The sequence below is a fragment of the Hypomesus nipponensis genome, chromosome 13 (genome assembly GCF_054491055.1).
Source record: "Hypomesus nipponensis isolate SF chromosome 13, ASM5449105v1, whole genome shotgun sequence".
Classification (NCBI taxonomy): Eukaryota; Metazoa; Chordata; class Actinopteri; order Osmeriformes; family Osmeridae; genus Hypomesus; species Hypomesus nipponensis.
The window spans coordinates 3,855,218-3,872,271 of record NC_140373.1 but is presented as its reverse complement, the minus strand read 5'-3'; the positions used below and the strand labels follow the sequence as shown (position 1 = coordinate 3,872,271).

General features: G+C 47.1%; 1 protein-coding gene across 1 annotated transcript; it reads left to right on the top strand.

The window, feature by feature from the left end:
* Positions 1–885: 885 nt before the first annotated feature.
* LOC146259530 (uncharacterized) lies at positions 886–3,575 on the top strand. Its single transcript, XM_084670782.1, has 6 exons — positions 886–1,024; positions 1,113–1,184; positions 1,348–1,472; positions 1,581–1,626; positions 1,770–1,888; positions 2,099–3,575. The coding sequence occupies exons 1-6, from the start codon at positions 983–985 to the stop codon at positions 3,552–3,554; spliced, it is 1,860 nt and encodes a 619-aa protein (XP_084526908.1). The 5' UTR covers positions 886–982; the 3' UTR covers positions 3,555–3,575.
* The last annotated feature ends 13,479 nt before the right edge of the window (positions 3,576–17,054 follow it).

Below are 17,054 nucleotides of genomic sequence, written 5' to 3'. Positions count from 1 at the left end.
GCGGAGGTTTTTGAAGACTGTCCGTAAGATGAGTGTCTCCGGGCACCTGTGAAACTGCATGATTCCAGTGACAATGTCTTTCCAGCTAGAGAAAGATACTTCTTGTACAAAATACCTCAGATAATTTGTGGCTTTCACTTTGTCCATTTCTATGGATTCACCCGTCAAAGACACGTGGTAGTGTAGTCACTGCAGTAGCCCAGTGGCAGCCAAAGAACAGCGTGTGCTCTCCTGAAATTGGTTTGAAATGAAAGAATATTTCAGAAGCATGGTGTCATCTGCCATGGACTGTGACATTAATGTAACATGAGTTCAACACAACACATCTTCAGGCGCTCGAGTCGAGTCTTCTGAGCGAAATATTAAAGGGGATCACTCAAAAAATGTCTGACTCATGAGTTGTATTACTTTTATTCCTATTAAATAATTGGATGTTAAGCTCCTGGATTTTCTTCCATCTGTATACTAATGCCGTGTTGAAGTCGACATGTAACGTTAAACTGTGATATTTGGATTGTGATTTTGTGACCCAGCTCAGCATGTCTTTATGAACCCTAAACTTGATTAGCGTGGGTCCAAATGTCCAATATCACTTTAGATCAGGGTCTAGTGCAACGTGCATGCTAAATTGACATGCATCAGGGGTGCATTTCGAGAAACTGCTTCTTAAGTTGTGTATTATGATTATGAGTGAAACTAACAATGGCTATATTTATTTATTATTTTTTAAACACAAACTAGTAATTTCATTCATTATTCAATCAATCATTATTGCTGGCAATAGGCCAAATTTTAGAAGGAACTCCCCATTGTTCACAAATCGAATGTATCATTTATTTCCATGGAGATGGAATGATTGGTTTTAAAGTATTGAGATGGAATGTTGTGTTTCGCAGAATTTATTCATTTGCGCCAAACTCAAAACGTTTACCTTGATTTGCACTCAGTTATAGCATTAATTACACACTAATATAGATTTGCCATGGGCAACACAAGATCCGTGATCGATCCTGCATGCTTACAGGTAAGCGTTTTCGATAAATTGATTTTAGTATTTATCTGTAGGCAGAATAAAAAATTAAAAACGAATCAATTTTTTCTCCAAAATCAAGATGTTCAGTTTGAGCGCGGAATATAAACGCAATGTAAAGTTGTGCTGGAATGACATCTACTTCAACCAGCAGGTATTAAACTAATATAACACTCAGCCTACGACTTGATGTACTTACACATCTAACAAATCATTGTATGTGTCAAAGTATTTCAATTATCGTGTGACACATCACGTGTCTCATCTTCAAAATGCAGTTAAGATAAATTCCTCGTTGGTTCTGACTTGCCCTGCAGAAAAAGCTGGTGAAGCAGTTTTTGGTGCTCCAGATTCAGAGTGCGGCTGGGCTTGCTTCTCCCTACATCACCGTGGAGGACATGAGCGACTATCTCGTGCTTCAAAGAAGCAAGAACCTCGAGAGGTCAGTGTACAAAGCCTCGTGCAGACCTACTATCTTTCCTGAACTGCAAATCAGTTTAAATTGTCGAGGCATTTCGTTTTTCTTTTCTTTTTTTTTTTTTACTTGAAGATTCAGAAAGGCACCATCAAAGAAAGGGAACAACCTTGCTTATGTGGTACGACTAAAGCAGAGACAGAATAACAGAGACACAGTGATTATATGGCCTCCATGTATCAGATTGTGTAATTGTGCCTCTTGAGTTTTCATCGTTCATCTCAGCTGTAGGCTCCTCACATTGTCCTATCTGTTTTTTTCCAGACGTGGCGGGTGAATACCAATCTCATGATGCGAGACATTGAGTTCCAGGCTGCCAGAGAGCTGATGAATGACCTCAGCATGCCTGTCGAGTCACTAGGCTCCACTGACCTCTCCTACCTGTGAGTCTCTTTCACTTGATGGGCTGGGCGCATGTCCTGTATGTTATTCAACGTTATTTCACACAGCAGTCTTTCTAGATTTCTCTTGCTCTGTTCATTCCACACACTGGTGTTGTGACGCCTGACTGCATGTGTTCCTAACTTACAGCTGTGTGACGTGTAATGGTTTGTTTGTTTGTGCATACTGATATGACTCGTGTCTTACTCTAGCAACCCGGAGATCCATGATGAGGCTCAGAGAGCTCTGAGGAACATCTCTCGTAGTCTGACCTTCCAGCCGAGCTCAAACCTGAGCAGCACTTCTGAGGTGGTGCTGGACTTGGTCCCCCGACTGCTCCAGGCCTTGTGGCCCCCGCTGGCTGAGGATCCCTGTGATAGACCCTGCATTGGTCTGAGTGACACGTGCGTGAGCATAGTGCTGGCTGTGCTAGAGAGGCTGTCGGCAGCTCTGAAGAGCCCCGCCTCCCAGGTTCACTACTCCCGGGCCACAGGGCTCCGTCTGGCTCACTCCCTCCTCACCAAGCTCCGACGGCTGAGCACCCCGAAGGAGCTGAGGAGAGCCAAGTCCGCCACATGCTCCAAACTGATCCGCACCATCGCTGGAGCTGTGACGGTCGAGGTCCAGAGGCTGTTTGAAGCCCCTCCAGACCTCATCTCAGTGGGCTCTGTCTACAGTTGGCTGTCCGAGACCAGAGCCAATAGGAGCAGAGCTGCTCCCAGAAAGCCTGAGGTGCTGGTGGTGCACTCAGACACCCTGAAGAATATCCTGGGTCTGGCCGTCATCCAGGCGTACGATGGAAAGATGGGGAAAGAGGTCATAGACCTGCATGACTGGCCCCTGCTGGACGACGTGGTGAACCAGCTGACTCAGTCTGGGGTCAAGGTCACAAAGAACAAGAAAGAGGTCACCTGGGACCTGGACCTCGAGGATATCCTCACCATGGTGACCAACATCCACAACTGTGCTCACCAGTTCTCAGGAACCAAGACCATCCTGCAGTTTGCCTTTTCTGCCAGAGCCAACCTGCTGTCCAGGCAGATCGCCCAACAGTTGGTCAAGGAGCTCCTGCAGGTGAAGGACAAACTGAACCAGGATGACGAGGAGGAAGAATCCCCCGAGCGGTGTCAGTTCAGCAGAGACCCTGACATGGTCCTCAAACACATCATCATCAGGTTCCTGGAGAAGCTCTACCCAGCCTCTGAGGAGCTGGGAGAAGATCTGGTGACCAGGTTCCTCTCTCTGGCTGGTCAGCTTTGCACATTAGTCCAGAACATCGTGGCCAGATCTCACAAGAGCCGAACCTTCCGTCAGGAGCTGGCGAAGCAGAAGAACTCTGCTGACAAGAGTGCCATGGCTGAGAAGATCTATGCGGAGTACTGCAAGAAGTTCTCAGGTCAGTCCCTGGGGATTGTGGCCTTCTCCCAGGATCAGGACAGATGTCTGGTGGTGGCCAACATGGTGTCTAACCTCCTGGGGCACCTCCAGCCTCGGCTGTCCCGCTCAGCCACCCAGTTTGACCTGAGCTCCTCCTTCGAGTCCCTGGGCGGGGCCAAGCCTGAGGGAGGAGGCTGGGGGAGACTGAGGTGGCTGGCCTGCTGCTGCAACGTGTCCAATGAGGACATGGAGGTCAACACCATCTCATCTCCACTCAGGAAGGACATCTGAGCTCCTTGATTTATTCTTCATTTGACATTTTAATAAAATCATTAGCAGTAATATACTTTCATGTTTTTTTCTTTATAGACATTTTTTCGTATTGCAAGATAATTACGTTATTCAGCCATTATCTCTATTACCAACAGTTGCAGTAATTGTTGATGAACACAGCTGAACTTCTGCCTTTATCCACTTGAGGGCAGTCTTGTCAAACATTTAAAACTTTGAAAAGCCGCTCAGTAGTGTTTTTTCCTCTGATTTGAGTTTTCTAGATCAAATATGTCTTGCATCTTTTAATCTCTTTCAGCTGTTATTTCTACATGTTTGTTATTGAAACGACCATTGTAGTGTTAAGCAATTTATCTGTTACTATTATCTAAAAGTATGCAGTTTATCGGACTCAGGTAACAACATTTAGTAAGGGATGTCTTGGTCAGTAACAAAGTATATATATATTGTATTTCATATTTGTGTTTGAATGTGGCTGTTCCAGCTGATTATTTGGGTTGAAGACTGGAGTATGTTGGAAGATGATCATTTCCAGACTCTACTGTCTAAAGATTTAAGAGACATCTTCTAGTTTTATACCTGGACTTGTTGAGTAAGTGTGTGCTACTGGACACAATCAATAGAAACAATGACCCTGTCCCTGATATTGCTGATACAAATCGGAATGCATGTGGCTCATTGATTACAGGTATCCATTACATAACCATCACCAAACATTAATTTCCCTCTTGCTTATGGTCCAATACAACCCAGACATTTAGCATGAGAAGTATCTCTCCTTTACAATGGTGGGCGTTGCGACCAGTCTGCACAGGGCCATAAATTATCCTAGTAGGTTTTCACTCTCTGAGTTGATTCCGATGCCTCGATCTCTTGTTCCTCAAGTTGTTTTTCTCGTTTGGTGCCCTCCGGCACTTCTTCGTGGTTCCTTTGGAGAGCCATAAATGAGTCTCTTTGAGGTTCCGAGATTCAGAGAGAAGTCCTGTTGTTGGGCTCTGCAGGCTGGCTGGGCCTGGGCTGTGCCATGCCCCTGGTGCTGCTTCTCCCATGTGGCTCTCGTTGGGGGAAAGAGCTGGCCAGACGTGGTGTAGACCGCCGCAGGCCTTGCCACCCCTGGGAAAGACCGGGGCGGGCACTGCATGGGAGAATGTTCTGGAAGTGACTTACTGCGTGACAAGTACTAGATATTTTTGTGTCTTCACAGACTGGCCCGTGCACTTGTAAAGTCGATGTCGTTGTACTGAAAACATAAACAAACACATTCATGCAGACGTAACCTTTCAAAAAGAATATTGTTATCTCATCAACCGATGTTATCTGCTTTATGCTGTGTCGCTCTGAGGGAAATTGTGGTGTTTTGTTACGCTCAATGACACAACTTTACACAGCCAGCAGTGTGACTCAGCAGAAGTGCAAACACACCGTAAGGACTGTCTGTCATCACCAAAAGACAGTGAAGGTATTACCCAGCAGTACATGCCTTATCACTGCCCATGCTATGAGTTACACCATCAAGCCAAGGTTCTCTGGAGCGTCACAAACACAAACATTGTTGTCTTTTGTTATTTGACTTGTTGAGGTAAGATAAGATCAAACAGACTAAGAAATATCAAGTTTTTGCTTTTTGTAAGAAGTGCAAATAGAGGTACTCTTTGGTCATGCTCCTCGTGACTGTTATTTCAGTCCTGAATGGTTTTAACCCTTGTGTTCTTTTCGGGTCATTCTGACCCATCAGTCATTGTGACCCACCGTCGTTTGCAACAACTTTACCGTATACAAAAAACAAAGTGAAGCATTTTCTTTTAACCGTTGGGCTGTCTCAGACCCTCCACATTGTGAAGGTTAAAAGAAAATTATTTTTATTTTCTTTTGTATTGGGTAAAATTGGGAAAACACAATGATGGTTCATTATGAACCTTTTGGTCATGTGACCCGAAGGCAGCACAGGGATTAAATATGAAGTCCATGATTATTTACATAGATGACATGCTGTATATGTAAAATATATATATATATATATATATATATATATATAAATACATACAATACAACAACCGGCACCCCACACCACATGTCTATTGCTGTCCAAAAGCCAACATCAAAAATGTAATAATCACATGGTTTGATCCCAGGCCGACAGTATGATGTGTGGCACGAAGGAGTGTTTGCCGCAGATGGGCCTACACTGAGGGTCTCATCAGGGAAGCAGCAGACTGAGAGTAGAATTGTTGAATTGTTTTGGCTCCAATGCCTTTTAAATGTGCACCACCACATGTGACAACTTGATTCCACAAAGAACTCACAAGGATCGTAGTATCAGTCAGCTAACCTAATGTGTAATGTGATTTCAGTCTTTTGTGTCACTGTCAACCATATTCAGAACTCTGCTTTGGTTGGTCCTTTGCCTTGGTTTAAACTCCCTCAGTCTCTGAAGGCCCGTGATTGGACCAGCTAGGGATGTGCTTGTTGCTGGCTCGTGGCTCAACGTAGTTTGGTCCCAAATATGCTTTTTTTGTCCCTGGGCCAATCACCAATTCATTCCCAAAGCCTCAGGAGTTCAAAAGCCAAGTGCATAATTGCACCTCAGATCAATCTACAAATTTAGTGGTATCCCAGCAGCAAGCATTCTGCCTCAAGTCATCTATTCATAAGGCAGAGCCATCCACTGTATACAGACTGACAATAAACACTGTACAGTGTCTGTGCAGGGCTGATGCAAGGCTGACTCAAACAATTGCAGGCTTTAAGATTCATTACAATTGCATTATTTTCATTACAAATTATATCATTCCATTTGTTCAACTTTGAAAGATGTGATATTGAAGGGGTATCGGGCCCCACATTCAGTCCTGTGTCTCCCCTTCCCGTGTCCTTCGTACTGTAAACACCAGTCAGCTGCTTGGAGTCTGTTAGAGAGCCAGAGAAACTGGAGCCAGCATGTGTTTGAGGCGGTGTCACAAACCCAGACCGGGCTCATCTCTCTCCTCTCGTATCTCCACCTTAATAACAGCTTCTCTCCACACATACTCTGATGCCCTCGGCTTGATGGGGCCTTGTTTCATACACACACCATCTCCATCTCTCTCTCTCTCTCTCTCTCTCTCTCTCTCTCTCTCTCTCTCTCTCTCTCTCTCTCTCTCTCTCTCTCTCTCTCTCTTATTCTCTTCTCCTGTATTCTATATCTGCCTCTCGCACTAAACACAAACTTTTGTACACTGTAACACATTCATTGCCCCCTCCCTTGTCTCTCTCTCTCTCTCTCTCTCTCTCTCTCTCTCTCTCTCTCTCTCTCTCTCTCTTTCTATCTCTTGCTTTTCTCTTTTCTCTCTCTGTCTCACTCTATCTCTTTCTCTCTCTCCTCCCTCCTCCTCCACCTCCTCCTCTCCCTGCTGTATTTGCAGGCAGCTTTAGTGCCAGACACCCTGAGGCAGCGGTAGCGCCAGTGAGTCTTCCCACCTCTGTTTTTGTGGTGAGAGATGACATGTCGAAGCTTTGAAGGGCAGGAGGAGGGAGGGAGAGGGGGAGGAACACATCACTCCACGCAGAGGAGAGCAGAGGGACCCAGAATGTCATGTGGCCTGCAGTCCGCCCATGGTTCCCTCCTCTGGCTATGTGGGCAGGGAAGGAATGGCGACAGGAAGCGACCCCCCCCCTTCCCCTCCTCCTTCACTCACTCACTCCTCTCTTCCTCCTCCTTTCTTCTTCTCCTCCTCCCCCTCCTCCCCCTCCTCCCTGCTGTCTCTCCTCTCTCCCTTCCGGATCTGGGCCAAAGTTTTGCACAGCAAATTCCTATTTTAGCCATAGTAAAAGCCTTTTTTATGTTTGTTTGACATGGGCGTGGCAGTCTGTCAGCTGTAACTCACTGTGAAGGTGTGGATGCGTGCCGTGGATAGGCACAGACCAAACATGTTAGAATGCAGACCCTTAGGCATTACTCACCCGAGAGAACCAGAGTGAAGAAATCCACAACACCTTTCCAAACTGTATAGCAAGCATGTGTTCAGTCGTGGCACACCTAAAACAATGCAGCAGTAACTGAACAAAAGTTTGCTGCCATGGAAGCCCATTTGTCACGACACCAGAGCGCTATCAATCACCCGACTGTACGACACAGGACTGCAAGTCCTTTTAAAAGTTGATCCTGTTGTATATATTTTTCGAGGAGAGCGCTTATGAGTGTTTTGCACACGGCTGTGGGGATTAGACTAGAGGCAGACAGGATGGAGGCCCACAGACAATCAAACACAGTTGCTGCCATGCTGCCATGCTCGGCTGGGCGTAGGTAAAAGGGGTCTATTTAGGGAGAGGTGGCGGTAGTGGTGGTGGGGGTGGTTCAGTACACACACCATGAGGCACCTTGATATCTCATGGAAATAGAATAATGAAAGGCAAACGAGATTCCGCTGTGGTAAACATCTTTTTTTTTTCTGCTTTGATCCTGTGGCCTCTGAAGAATGGTACAGTTGGTCTTTATGTTACAGTCGTTCAACCATACCTGGGTGCCTTTGGATTGCGCTTGAAGAGCTGTATTCCACAGTGGTATGATGTCATGGAGCCTCGTTCCCACAATGTCAGGTAGTTAGATAGATATTCCCTCAAAGAGAGAATGGATGAGAAAACCCCTCTCAAGACCAAGAGACTAGTGACTTTCATCCATGACCGTAATTAGTGTGTGTGTGTCTAGGTCAACTCATTGCATTCATTTGAACATTCCCAGACAAAGTCTACTCACTCTAACAGCCTCAAGAAAAAATCCATTTTTTTTACCATGTTTATGTCAGAAAAAGATTTAACCATTCAACAGAAGCTAGACGATCTCATTGGCTACTGTCTTAAAAAGGCAAAACATTTTAACAAAAAAGTTTCGAAAAGGTTTGAAAAAAAAAAAAAAAAGTGTCAACGTTTTTGTGTCGTGTTAAGGAAGTTTCTGTTTATAGAAAGATTGAATAATTATTTAAAATGAAAGTTGAATTTGACATCTACTTGCGTGAAGGATGTGTGTACTTTTGCCATGTCTGCACTGTTGTTACACTGTCATTACACTGTTATTGTGTTACAACACTGTGATTACACTGTTATTGTGTTATAACACTGTCATTACACTGTTATTGTGTTATAACACTGTGGTTAAACTTTTGTTACACTGTTGTTACACTGTTATTGTGTTATTACACTGTGATTACACTTTTGTTACACTGTAATTACACTTTTGTTACACTGTTATTACCCTGTTGTTACATTGTTATTACACTGTTGTTACACTTGTTACACTGTTACATTGTTATTGTGTTATTACACTGTTGTTACACTGTTGTTACACTGTTGTTACACTGTTGTTATACTGTTGTTACACTGTCGTTACACTGTTGTTACACTGTTGTTACATTGTTATTACACTGTGGCAGAGATGGGAAGTAATGAAGTACAGATACTTCATTGCTGTGTGATTCTTTTAGTCTCAGTATTTCACTATTTTTCTGACAACCTTTTTCTAAAATAATTAAAACAGGTGGTAGTAATGACTCCTTTTTACTTAAGTACATGTGAAAGCCCATACATCTTTACTTTGATTTGAGTGAAAAGGTGTAGTCAGTACTTCAACTTTTACCAGAGTCTTTTCAAACATGAGTACCTGTACTCCTACTTGAGTGAAGGATGTGTCCATCTCTGTAATGCAGTCATTACCACAGGCAGAGAGAGAATAGATTACAGGGCAAGGGAACCATTACACACACCATTAGTAAGACAAGGTGTTATTATAGTGGAGGAGTCAGGTGAGATGCCAGAGCCGTTATCGTCTGTGCCATTCACTGTGCCATTCACTGTGTCATTCACTGTGTCATTCATTGTGTCATTCACTGTGCCATTCACTGTGTCATTCACTGTGCCATTCACTGTGCCATTCACTGTGTCATTCACTGTGCCATTCACTGTGCCATTCACTGTGTCATTCACTGTGCCATTCACTGTGCCATTCACTGTGTCATTCACTGTGCCATTCACTGTGCCATTCACTGTGTCATTCACTGTGCCATTCACTGTGTCATTCACTGTGTCATTCACTGTGCCATTCACTGTGTCATTCACTGTGCCATTCACTGTGCCATTCACTGTGTCATTCACTGTGCCATTCACTGTGCCATTCACTGTGTCATTCACTGTGCCATTCACTGTGCCATTCACTGTGTCATTCACTGTGCCATTCACTGTGCCATTCACTGTGTCATTCACTGTGCCATTCACTGTGTCATTCACTGTCACATTCACTGTGCCATTCACTGTGTCATTCACTGTGTCATTCACTGTGCCATTCCCTGTGTCATTTACTGGACTGCTTCTTCCCCATACTTACCTGGGTGAGATATTATATGTAGATGTAAGAAAAAGATGTAACTTTCCTGTGGGGCCACACAGGTGACAGTGCTGCACTGGATTAGTGCTTCTAGCATCATGTTTGACTCCCTCAGCGAGGCAGAGAGGTGAAAAAAAGAGCCTCAACAATATTTTAACACTGTGAATGACCGAAAATGAAACGTCTTTCCAATGCACAGCACTGTTGACATTTCTTCATCTAAGCTATGCTTTCACTTTCACATTTGACAATTCATCTCTCGCAGCAACTGTATTTCAGCCATCAAGAAAAATACACGTCAGCGTCATCAATGTGAACGAGCACATCAATGACACCCCCTGCGTTTTTTCCTCATCTTTCTAGTTGGCTCTACATTTTCCATGGCTGGCCTCCCCGTTGCTGAGAGTGCTGTTCCTTGAAGCCACAGTGTATTTTGAAGCAAGGTCGACAGTAAGCCAAGGGCTCCAAATGCAGGCACAAGCCTCCCAGTGTTCCAGTGTTTGGCTGGGGCTTGGCACCGGCCCTGACCAGAGAGCCCCGGCAGTCAGTGGTGTATGTGTGTCAGTGCGTGTGTGTGTGTGTGTGTGTGCGTGTGTGTGTGTGTGTGTGTGCGTGCAAACACTAGTGTCTGCTTGCTTGTTTAAGTTTAAAGATACCGTTGGTTGACTCACTGGGAGTAAACAGTACTGCATAAAACGCCTAGGTGTGAGTCAGTCTCGGGGTTGGTTTCTGTTTGGTGGTTTGAGGGTTCTCAGTTTTTGTTATAAAGCCTACCCCCCCCCCCTCCCACCCCTCCTTCATCCTCCGTGGTGGAGTCTACTAGTGACTGAACTGGAGGCAGGCCCAGATGTGCTGGAGGTGGACTGAACCAAACTGAAAGAACAGGGGGGGGGGGGGTGAAAGCTTGGTTAATGAGTTCCATACCTTGTCTGACAGTGGTGAACTCATGATAGTGTGCTAGTGATGCTGACGGCTCTCAGGTTTCATTGCTGGTCTACAGCTGTCATTGGGACCTCATAGAAACCATTCGCTACATCGGGCTATACAGTAGCTGGTCTTAAACTTTATAAATGAACTATAAAAGATGTAGACCTTCAACGCGTCAGCAAAGAAGGGGACCACACATAAAATCCCTGAGTCGGATTATTAACACAGATGGATATGACATTAATCCGGAAAGTTGCGCTAAGTATGTCATTCGGTCTTCAGCGGAAGCCTATTCATCCTTCTTCGGTCTTAGTTGGAATATCCTCCTGGGGTCTAGAAGTCTAGGACGCAACACAAAAAAACCACACAAAATATAAATATAAATGGCTATATATCTTGGTCTTTTGTCTGGTCAGGATACTCCGCTGAGAACATGCCAAGTTGAGCATCTACATTTGGGTTTGGCTGTTCCCTACTCCCGACTGCCTGGGTCTTCCAAACCACAGGAAAAGGAAGCAAAGGCCCTCTGAAGGTTCGAAAAAATATTGTCCTGGGTGAAAATGGCCGCTCTCAACGGCAACAGTTATCCCCTCCACTACAAACAAAAGGGTCTTTGAGAGAGAGAGAAGTGGTCTAGTCACTGTTTGTTTTTGCTTTCTTGAGCCCGTGTCTCTTTTCTGGCACTTTACAGTTCCAGTAAGTTTCTGGCTGGGCTCCGAGTTACTGTGTGATTGATTTTCCCGTTTGGATGCAGATTGTCTTGAATGGACTGGACGTCGCAGAACCGCAGAACCGCATGGAAACACAGGCTAATGCACATGGAATAGGGTCAGAGGAATCCTGCTGTACCTGCCAAAAGAATGCTGTCCGTGAAATGGACTCGAAATGTGGGGGGAAACACTCACCTCTTTCCATAACTGTCTTTTTCCAAACTTCTCTAATGGAGCAGAGCGACTCCAGCAAACACACAAGCGTGCACACCCACGTCACAGACACCCACACTCAAACACACAAACATAAACAGCCACAATAATAACATCCCCCTATAACACCCACACCTTTGTGGACGGATATGTTGATAGAGCGTGGGCGCATGTGTATGTGTGTCTACAGGCGTGCGATCTATAATGCATGTGTGTGTGTGTGTGTGTGTGTGTGTGGGTGGGTGCCAGAAGCTCGTGTTTGTTTGTGTGGCCGTGCGTGTGCGTGTGCGCACGTGTGTCTGTGAGTGCTCTCTCCCTGGCGTACAGGGCCAGCTGGTCAGCCCACCATGCCGTGGTCCCTGTGAAGTACCGTCGGCGTGGCCGCTGTGGTCTCTCATGGCGACGGAAGGCTTGCTGCACAGCACTTCCAGCCCGGACTGCAACCTCAGAAAAGGAAATTTGGGTCGCCGAAATGGAGGGCTTGCTCCTGAGCTATTTACAGAGCCCTCTACCGGTCCAGCGCCACCCACGATAATCCATATGAGAACCAGTGTGTGTGTGTGGTGTGTGTGGTGTGTGTGTGTTGGTGGGGAGGAGGGGAAGGGAGCGCCAATTCTTTATGTGAAAGAATGAGAAATAATGCATAACGGTGAGGCTGTGTGTGCGTGTGTGTGTGTGTGTGAATTTGTGTATGTGCATGCCATCGTGTTCTAAGAAATTGCATCATTTTCACATTACTGAAATGTGGCTTTAGAATAATTAGCTTCACAAAGAGATCAGTTACTCAAACACTAATTCCATTCTGAATAATAATAATAGTTAAAGGGGTAAAGTCTGATTTATAGACTGTCAAAGACAACATGAACCGTTACAATGACCAAACCACCAACTCTGATTGTCTTAATTATACAACAGAAAGGCACAAGTCACTGTCAAACCTTTCACTGCAACATTTAAAGAGTGAATACCTCTGCAAAGATTTTGTTAGTCTCCTCTCACCTTGTCTGGGTAAACTATGGTGCTATGGAAGGCTGTGTGTGTGTTTGTACTGTGTGTGGTGTGTGTGTGTTAGAACCAGACTGTGGTTCATGGAAAGGAACCTGATGAGGAGGCAGCAGAAGCAGAATCCTAGATGAATGAGAGCGCTGCCTGTAGGAAACTTTGGTTCAAGTGAGATCATTTCTCCTTCAATGCCCATCAATCGGATTTAGTGGTCAACTGCTGCCACAGCTTTTCATAAGTAATATAGCTGAAACGCGGCCTTGTGGATTCACTCGCTTTCAAGTGCTGCGTCTTCCCTCTGCCCCGGGTGACTACCGCAAATACACAGTCATAAATGTTAACATCGCACATAAAACAATTAAGGAAATAACATTCAATCGTACAGGCTCAAACCAGTTTGCACACACAGTCAGCTCTCCCTCGACACGCAGGGCCCTGTCGCGTGTTTTGGACGTGTTGTCCAGAGATAAAGCAGGTAAAAAGACGCTTGTAAACGCCCACGAGGCTGAAACCAACTGGAGCCGCCACCCAAGGGGGGACCTCCGGCGTCTCTCTGGAGGTCGTGAATATTACGTTCAGGTTATTTTAGGCTGCCCTACTCAAAGAGGAAATTACAGTTCAGGGGAGGAAGGGGGGATAGTGGGAGAGAGAGAGAGAGAGAGAGAGAGGGGGGGGGGTAGAGAGAGAGAGTGAGAGAGAGAGAGAGAGAGAGAAAGAGAGAGCGAGAGAGAGAGAGAGAGAGAGAGAGAGAGAGAGAGAGAGAGAGAGAGAGAGAGAAAGCCGAGTGGGCTGTCCGGTGTGTAATTTTCCAGTTTCTCTTTCAAAGGATGAGGTATTCCTCGAGGAAGCCCTGTCACATTTACGAGTCCCCTGGTCAGACCAATGACCCCACATCAACGGGCCGGAGGCTGGTCTTTTAAGCGCCAAGGAGAGGAGAGGAGAGGAGAGGAGAGGAGAGGAGAGGAGAGGAGAGGAGAGGAGGGGAGAGGAGAGGAGAGGAGAGGAAAGGAGAGGAGAGGATAGGAGGGGAGAGGAGAGGAAAGGAAAGGAAAGGAGAGGAGAGGAAAGGAAAGGAGAGGAGAGGAGAGGAGAGGAGAGGAGAGGAAAGGAGAGGAGAGGAGAGGAGAGGAGAGGAGGGGAGAGGAGAGGAAAGGAGAGGAGAGGAGAGGAGAGGAAAGGAGAGGAGAGGAGAGGAGGGGAGAGGAGAGGAAAGGAGAGGAGAGGAGAGGAGAGGAAAGGAAAGGAAAGGAGAGGAGAGGAGAGGAAAGGAGGGGAGGGGAGAGGAGAGGAGAGGAAAGGAGAGGAGAGGAAAGGAGAGGAGAGGAGAGGAGAGGAGGGGAGAGGAGAGGAGAGGAGAGGAAAGGAGAGGAGGGGAGAGGAGAGGAGAGGAAAGGAGAGGAGAGGAGAAGAGAGGAGAGGAGAGGAGGGGAGGGGAGGGGAGAGGAGAGGAGAGGAGAGGAGGGGAGAGGAGGGGAGGGGAGGGGAGGGGAGGGGAGGGGAGGGGAGGGGAGGGGAGGGGAGGGGAGGGGAGGGGAGGGGAGGGGAGGGGAGGGGAGAGGAGAGGAGAGGAGAGGAGGGGAGGGGAGAGGAGAGGAGAGGAGGGGAGGGGAGGGGAGGGGAGGGGAGGGGAGGGGAGGGGAGGGGAGGAGAGGAGAGGAGGGGAGGGGAGAGGAGAGGAGAGGAGAGGAGAGGAGAGGAGAGGAGAGGAGAGGAGGGGAGGGGAGAGGAGAGGAGGGGAGGGGAGGGGAGGGGAGGGGAGGGGAGGGGAGGGGAGGGGAGGGGAGGGGAGAGGAGAGGAGAGGAGAGGAGGGGAGGGGAGAGGAGAGGAGAGGAGAGGAGGGGAGGGGAGGGGAGGGGAGGGGAGGGGAGAGGGAGGGGAAGGGAGATGAGAGGGGTCTGAGCTCTCTGTCTAGCGCCTGATGCAGATGTGTGCTAGTCATAACCCTTCAGGGTTAGCACAGCATTCATCATCATGTCCAATCAGACAGCGCGGGCCAGCTGGAAGACAAGACAGGTATTGGTCTCAGTGGACAGAAAAAAATATTATTTCCTGTTTTCGTGTGTGATTTTAGGTACCTTTTTTTCATTCAGTAATTGGTTTGCAATGAATACAACTTTTCATGTGTTTTGCTACCTCACAAAATATATTTGAAAACTCCCCGACAACGGTTTTGATCGATTTTTGAAAAAGGCCTCTACCTGGTTCAATAACAGTCTCACCAGTTAGGTGTGAGAAGATAAATACCAGAGGAGAACAGAGATGATCCCTGCTTGTTCTTCAGGAGATACCTGCTGTCACATAATCATGTCAGTCTGGAAGACTTCCAGGTATCCTGGCATTACTTGTGTCGATACACACCCATACACACCCATACACACCCACAAGCACACACACACACCCCTACCTCTAAACAGACACCGTCCTTCTCTCTCATGTTCAGAGTTCATAAACTCCTCTTGAAACCATTCGGTTTTATACTGGCGCTTTGATGTCTGCTAAAAAGCCCTGCCCGCTATAATTACGTGCTAAAAGTCACATGCTAAAATACGACCGGGCAATTCATTACACTTGAAAGTAGATGTGTTGTGTTGACATGTGATACCAGTTAAACACACATTCATCAACGTCCAACAAATCACCAATACATTACTCAGTAACAAACTGTCCACATCCGATCACATCCTTTTCAAGTCAAGGCCCTTGCATATGGAAGTCAGCATGTCTCGGTAGTAACTGTAGTGGATGGTGGTCCGGGTGCTGTGCGGTACAGGCAGTATCCAGGCTTGCAGGGGCCCCATCAGTGGTGAGGGGATGGAGCAGGGCTTGCTGCTGTGCGGCCTGCTGGTTAATTATGGGTGGCGGGCTGCAGCTGGGCTGGCCTGGGCGGGTGGAGGAGTCAGTGGGTCTGGCACAGGGAGGTCTGGCCACAGAGACCGGCGGTGACGGCATGAAGTCTGGGACGAGTCAGAACAGCAGCCCGGGGTTTGGAGAATTCCTCACATTCCCCTCCTCCTCTCCTGGCTGCCCGCCTCCTCCCCTCCCTTTCTCGCTCTGCCTCTCCTCTCCTCATTCATCCTCCCTCCCTCCCTCCCTCCCTCCCTCCCTCCCTCCCTCCCTCCCTCCCTCCCTCCCTCCCTCCCTCCCTCCCTCCCTCCCTCCCTCCCTCCCTCCCTCCCTCCCTCCCTCCCTCCCTCCCTCCCTCCCTCCCTCCCTCCCTCCCTCCCTCCCTCTTTCTCTCTCTCTCTCTCTTTCTCTCTCTCTCTCTCTGTCTCTCTCTCTTTTCCTTCTCGTTTTGCGCTGCCTCTGCTTCTCAGGAAGAGCCGGGGCTTGTGTGTATGTGTGTGTGTTTGGGGGAGTGTGTGTGTTTGGGGGAGTGTGTGTGTTTGGGGGAGTGTGTATGTGTGTGTGTGTCGGTGCTCTGATCTCTGCATAATTCATATTCAAGGCTAAAATGAAGGAGGGCATGAATCCAGCCCAGTCCAACACTATCAGTCCCGAGGTTTGGGTGTGTGGGTGTGTACAGTGTGCAGGCCATGCAGTCCTGTGTAACAGGAAGACAGTGACCTAAATCACATCTGAACTCCCTGGTTTTGACTCATCATGCAAATACATTGATGTTTAGACAATGATTGTGCAAGATTTTGATACTGCGTGGATACCATCACCAGGTTTAATATCTGACCGGCTACGTTCTTTCCAATCCACGGGTCGTGCTCGGATATGTCAAACATCTTCTGTTCCCCTGCTGTCTGTGTTGAGTGAGGGAAGTCTGTCTGTGTTTGCCCTTGGCACGGGTGAGAAAGGCAGCACTCCAGGGTGTAACTCGCGTGTTTCAAAACACGACACACTCTGACACGCTGACACAGACAGGCGTGGGGGCCGAGAGGAACGCGAGAGGAACACGAGGCGTGGCGACTTTTGACACGCTAAAAACATAGATCAAAGCCGGGAATGTCTCCGTGTTCTTGTGGCCGAGAGAACAGCTTCCCAAGATCACCTCTGACCTTTCAACCCCGTGTTCACGTCACCATGGACACACACATCACATTAATTTGTTAACGTGTAACCATAAAAGAGTTGTGCTGTTATTGTATCAAAAGGTTACCGGATCGATTCCCCGCCGTGCCAAATGACGTTGTGTCCTTGGGCAAGGCACTTCACCCTACTTGCCTTGGGGGGAATGTCCCTGTACTTACTGTAAGTCGCTCTGGATAAGAGCGTCTGCTAAATGACTAAATATAAATGTAAATGTTTAGTCGTTTGGGTTGGCCTGTTGTGTGTGCAAGTTCAAAATG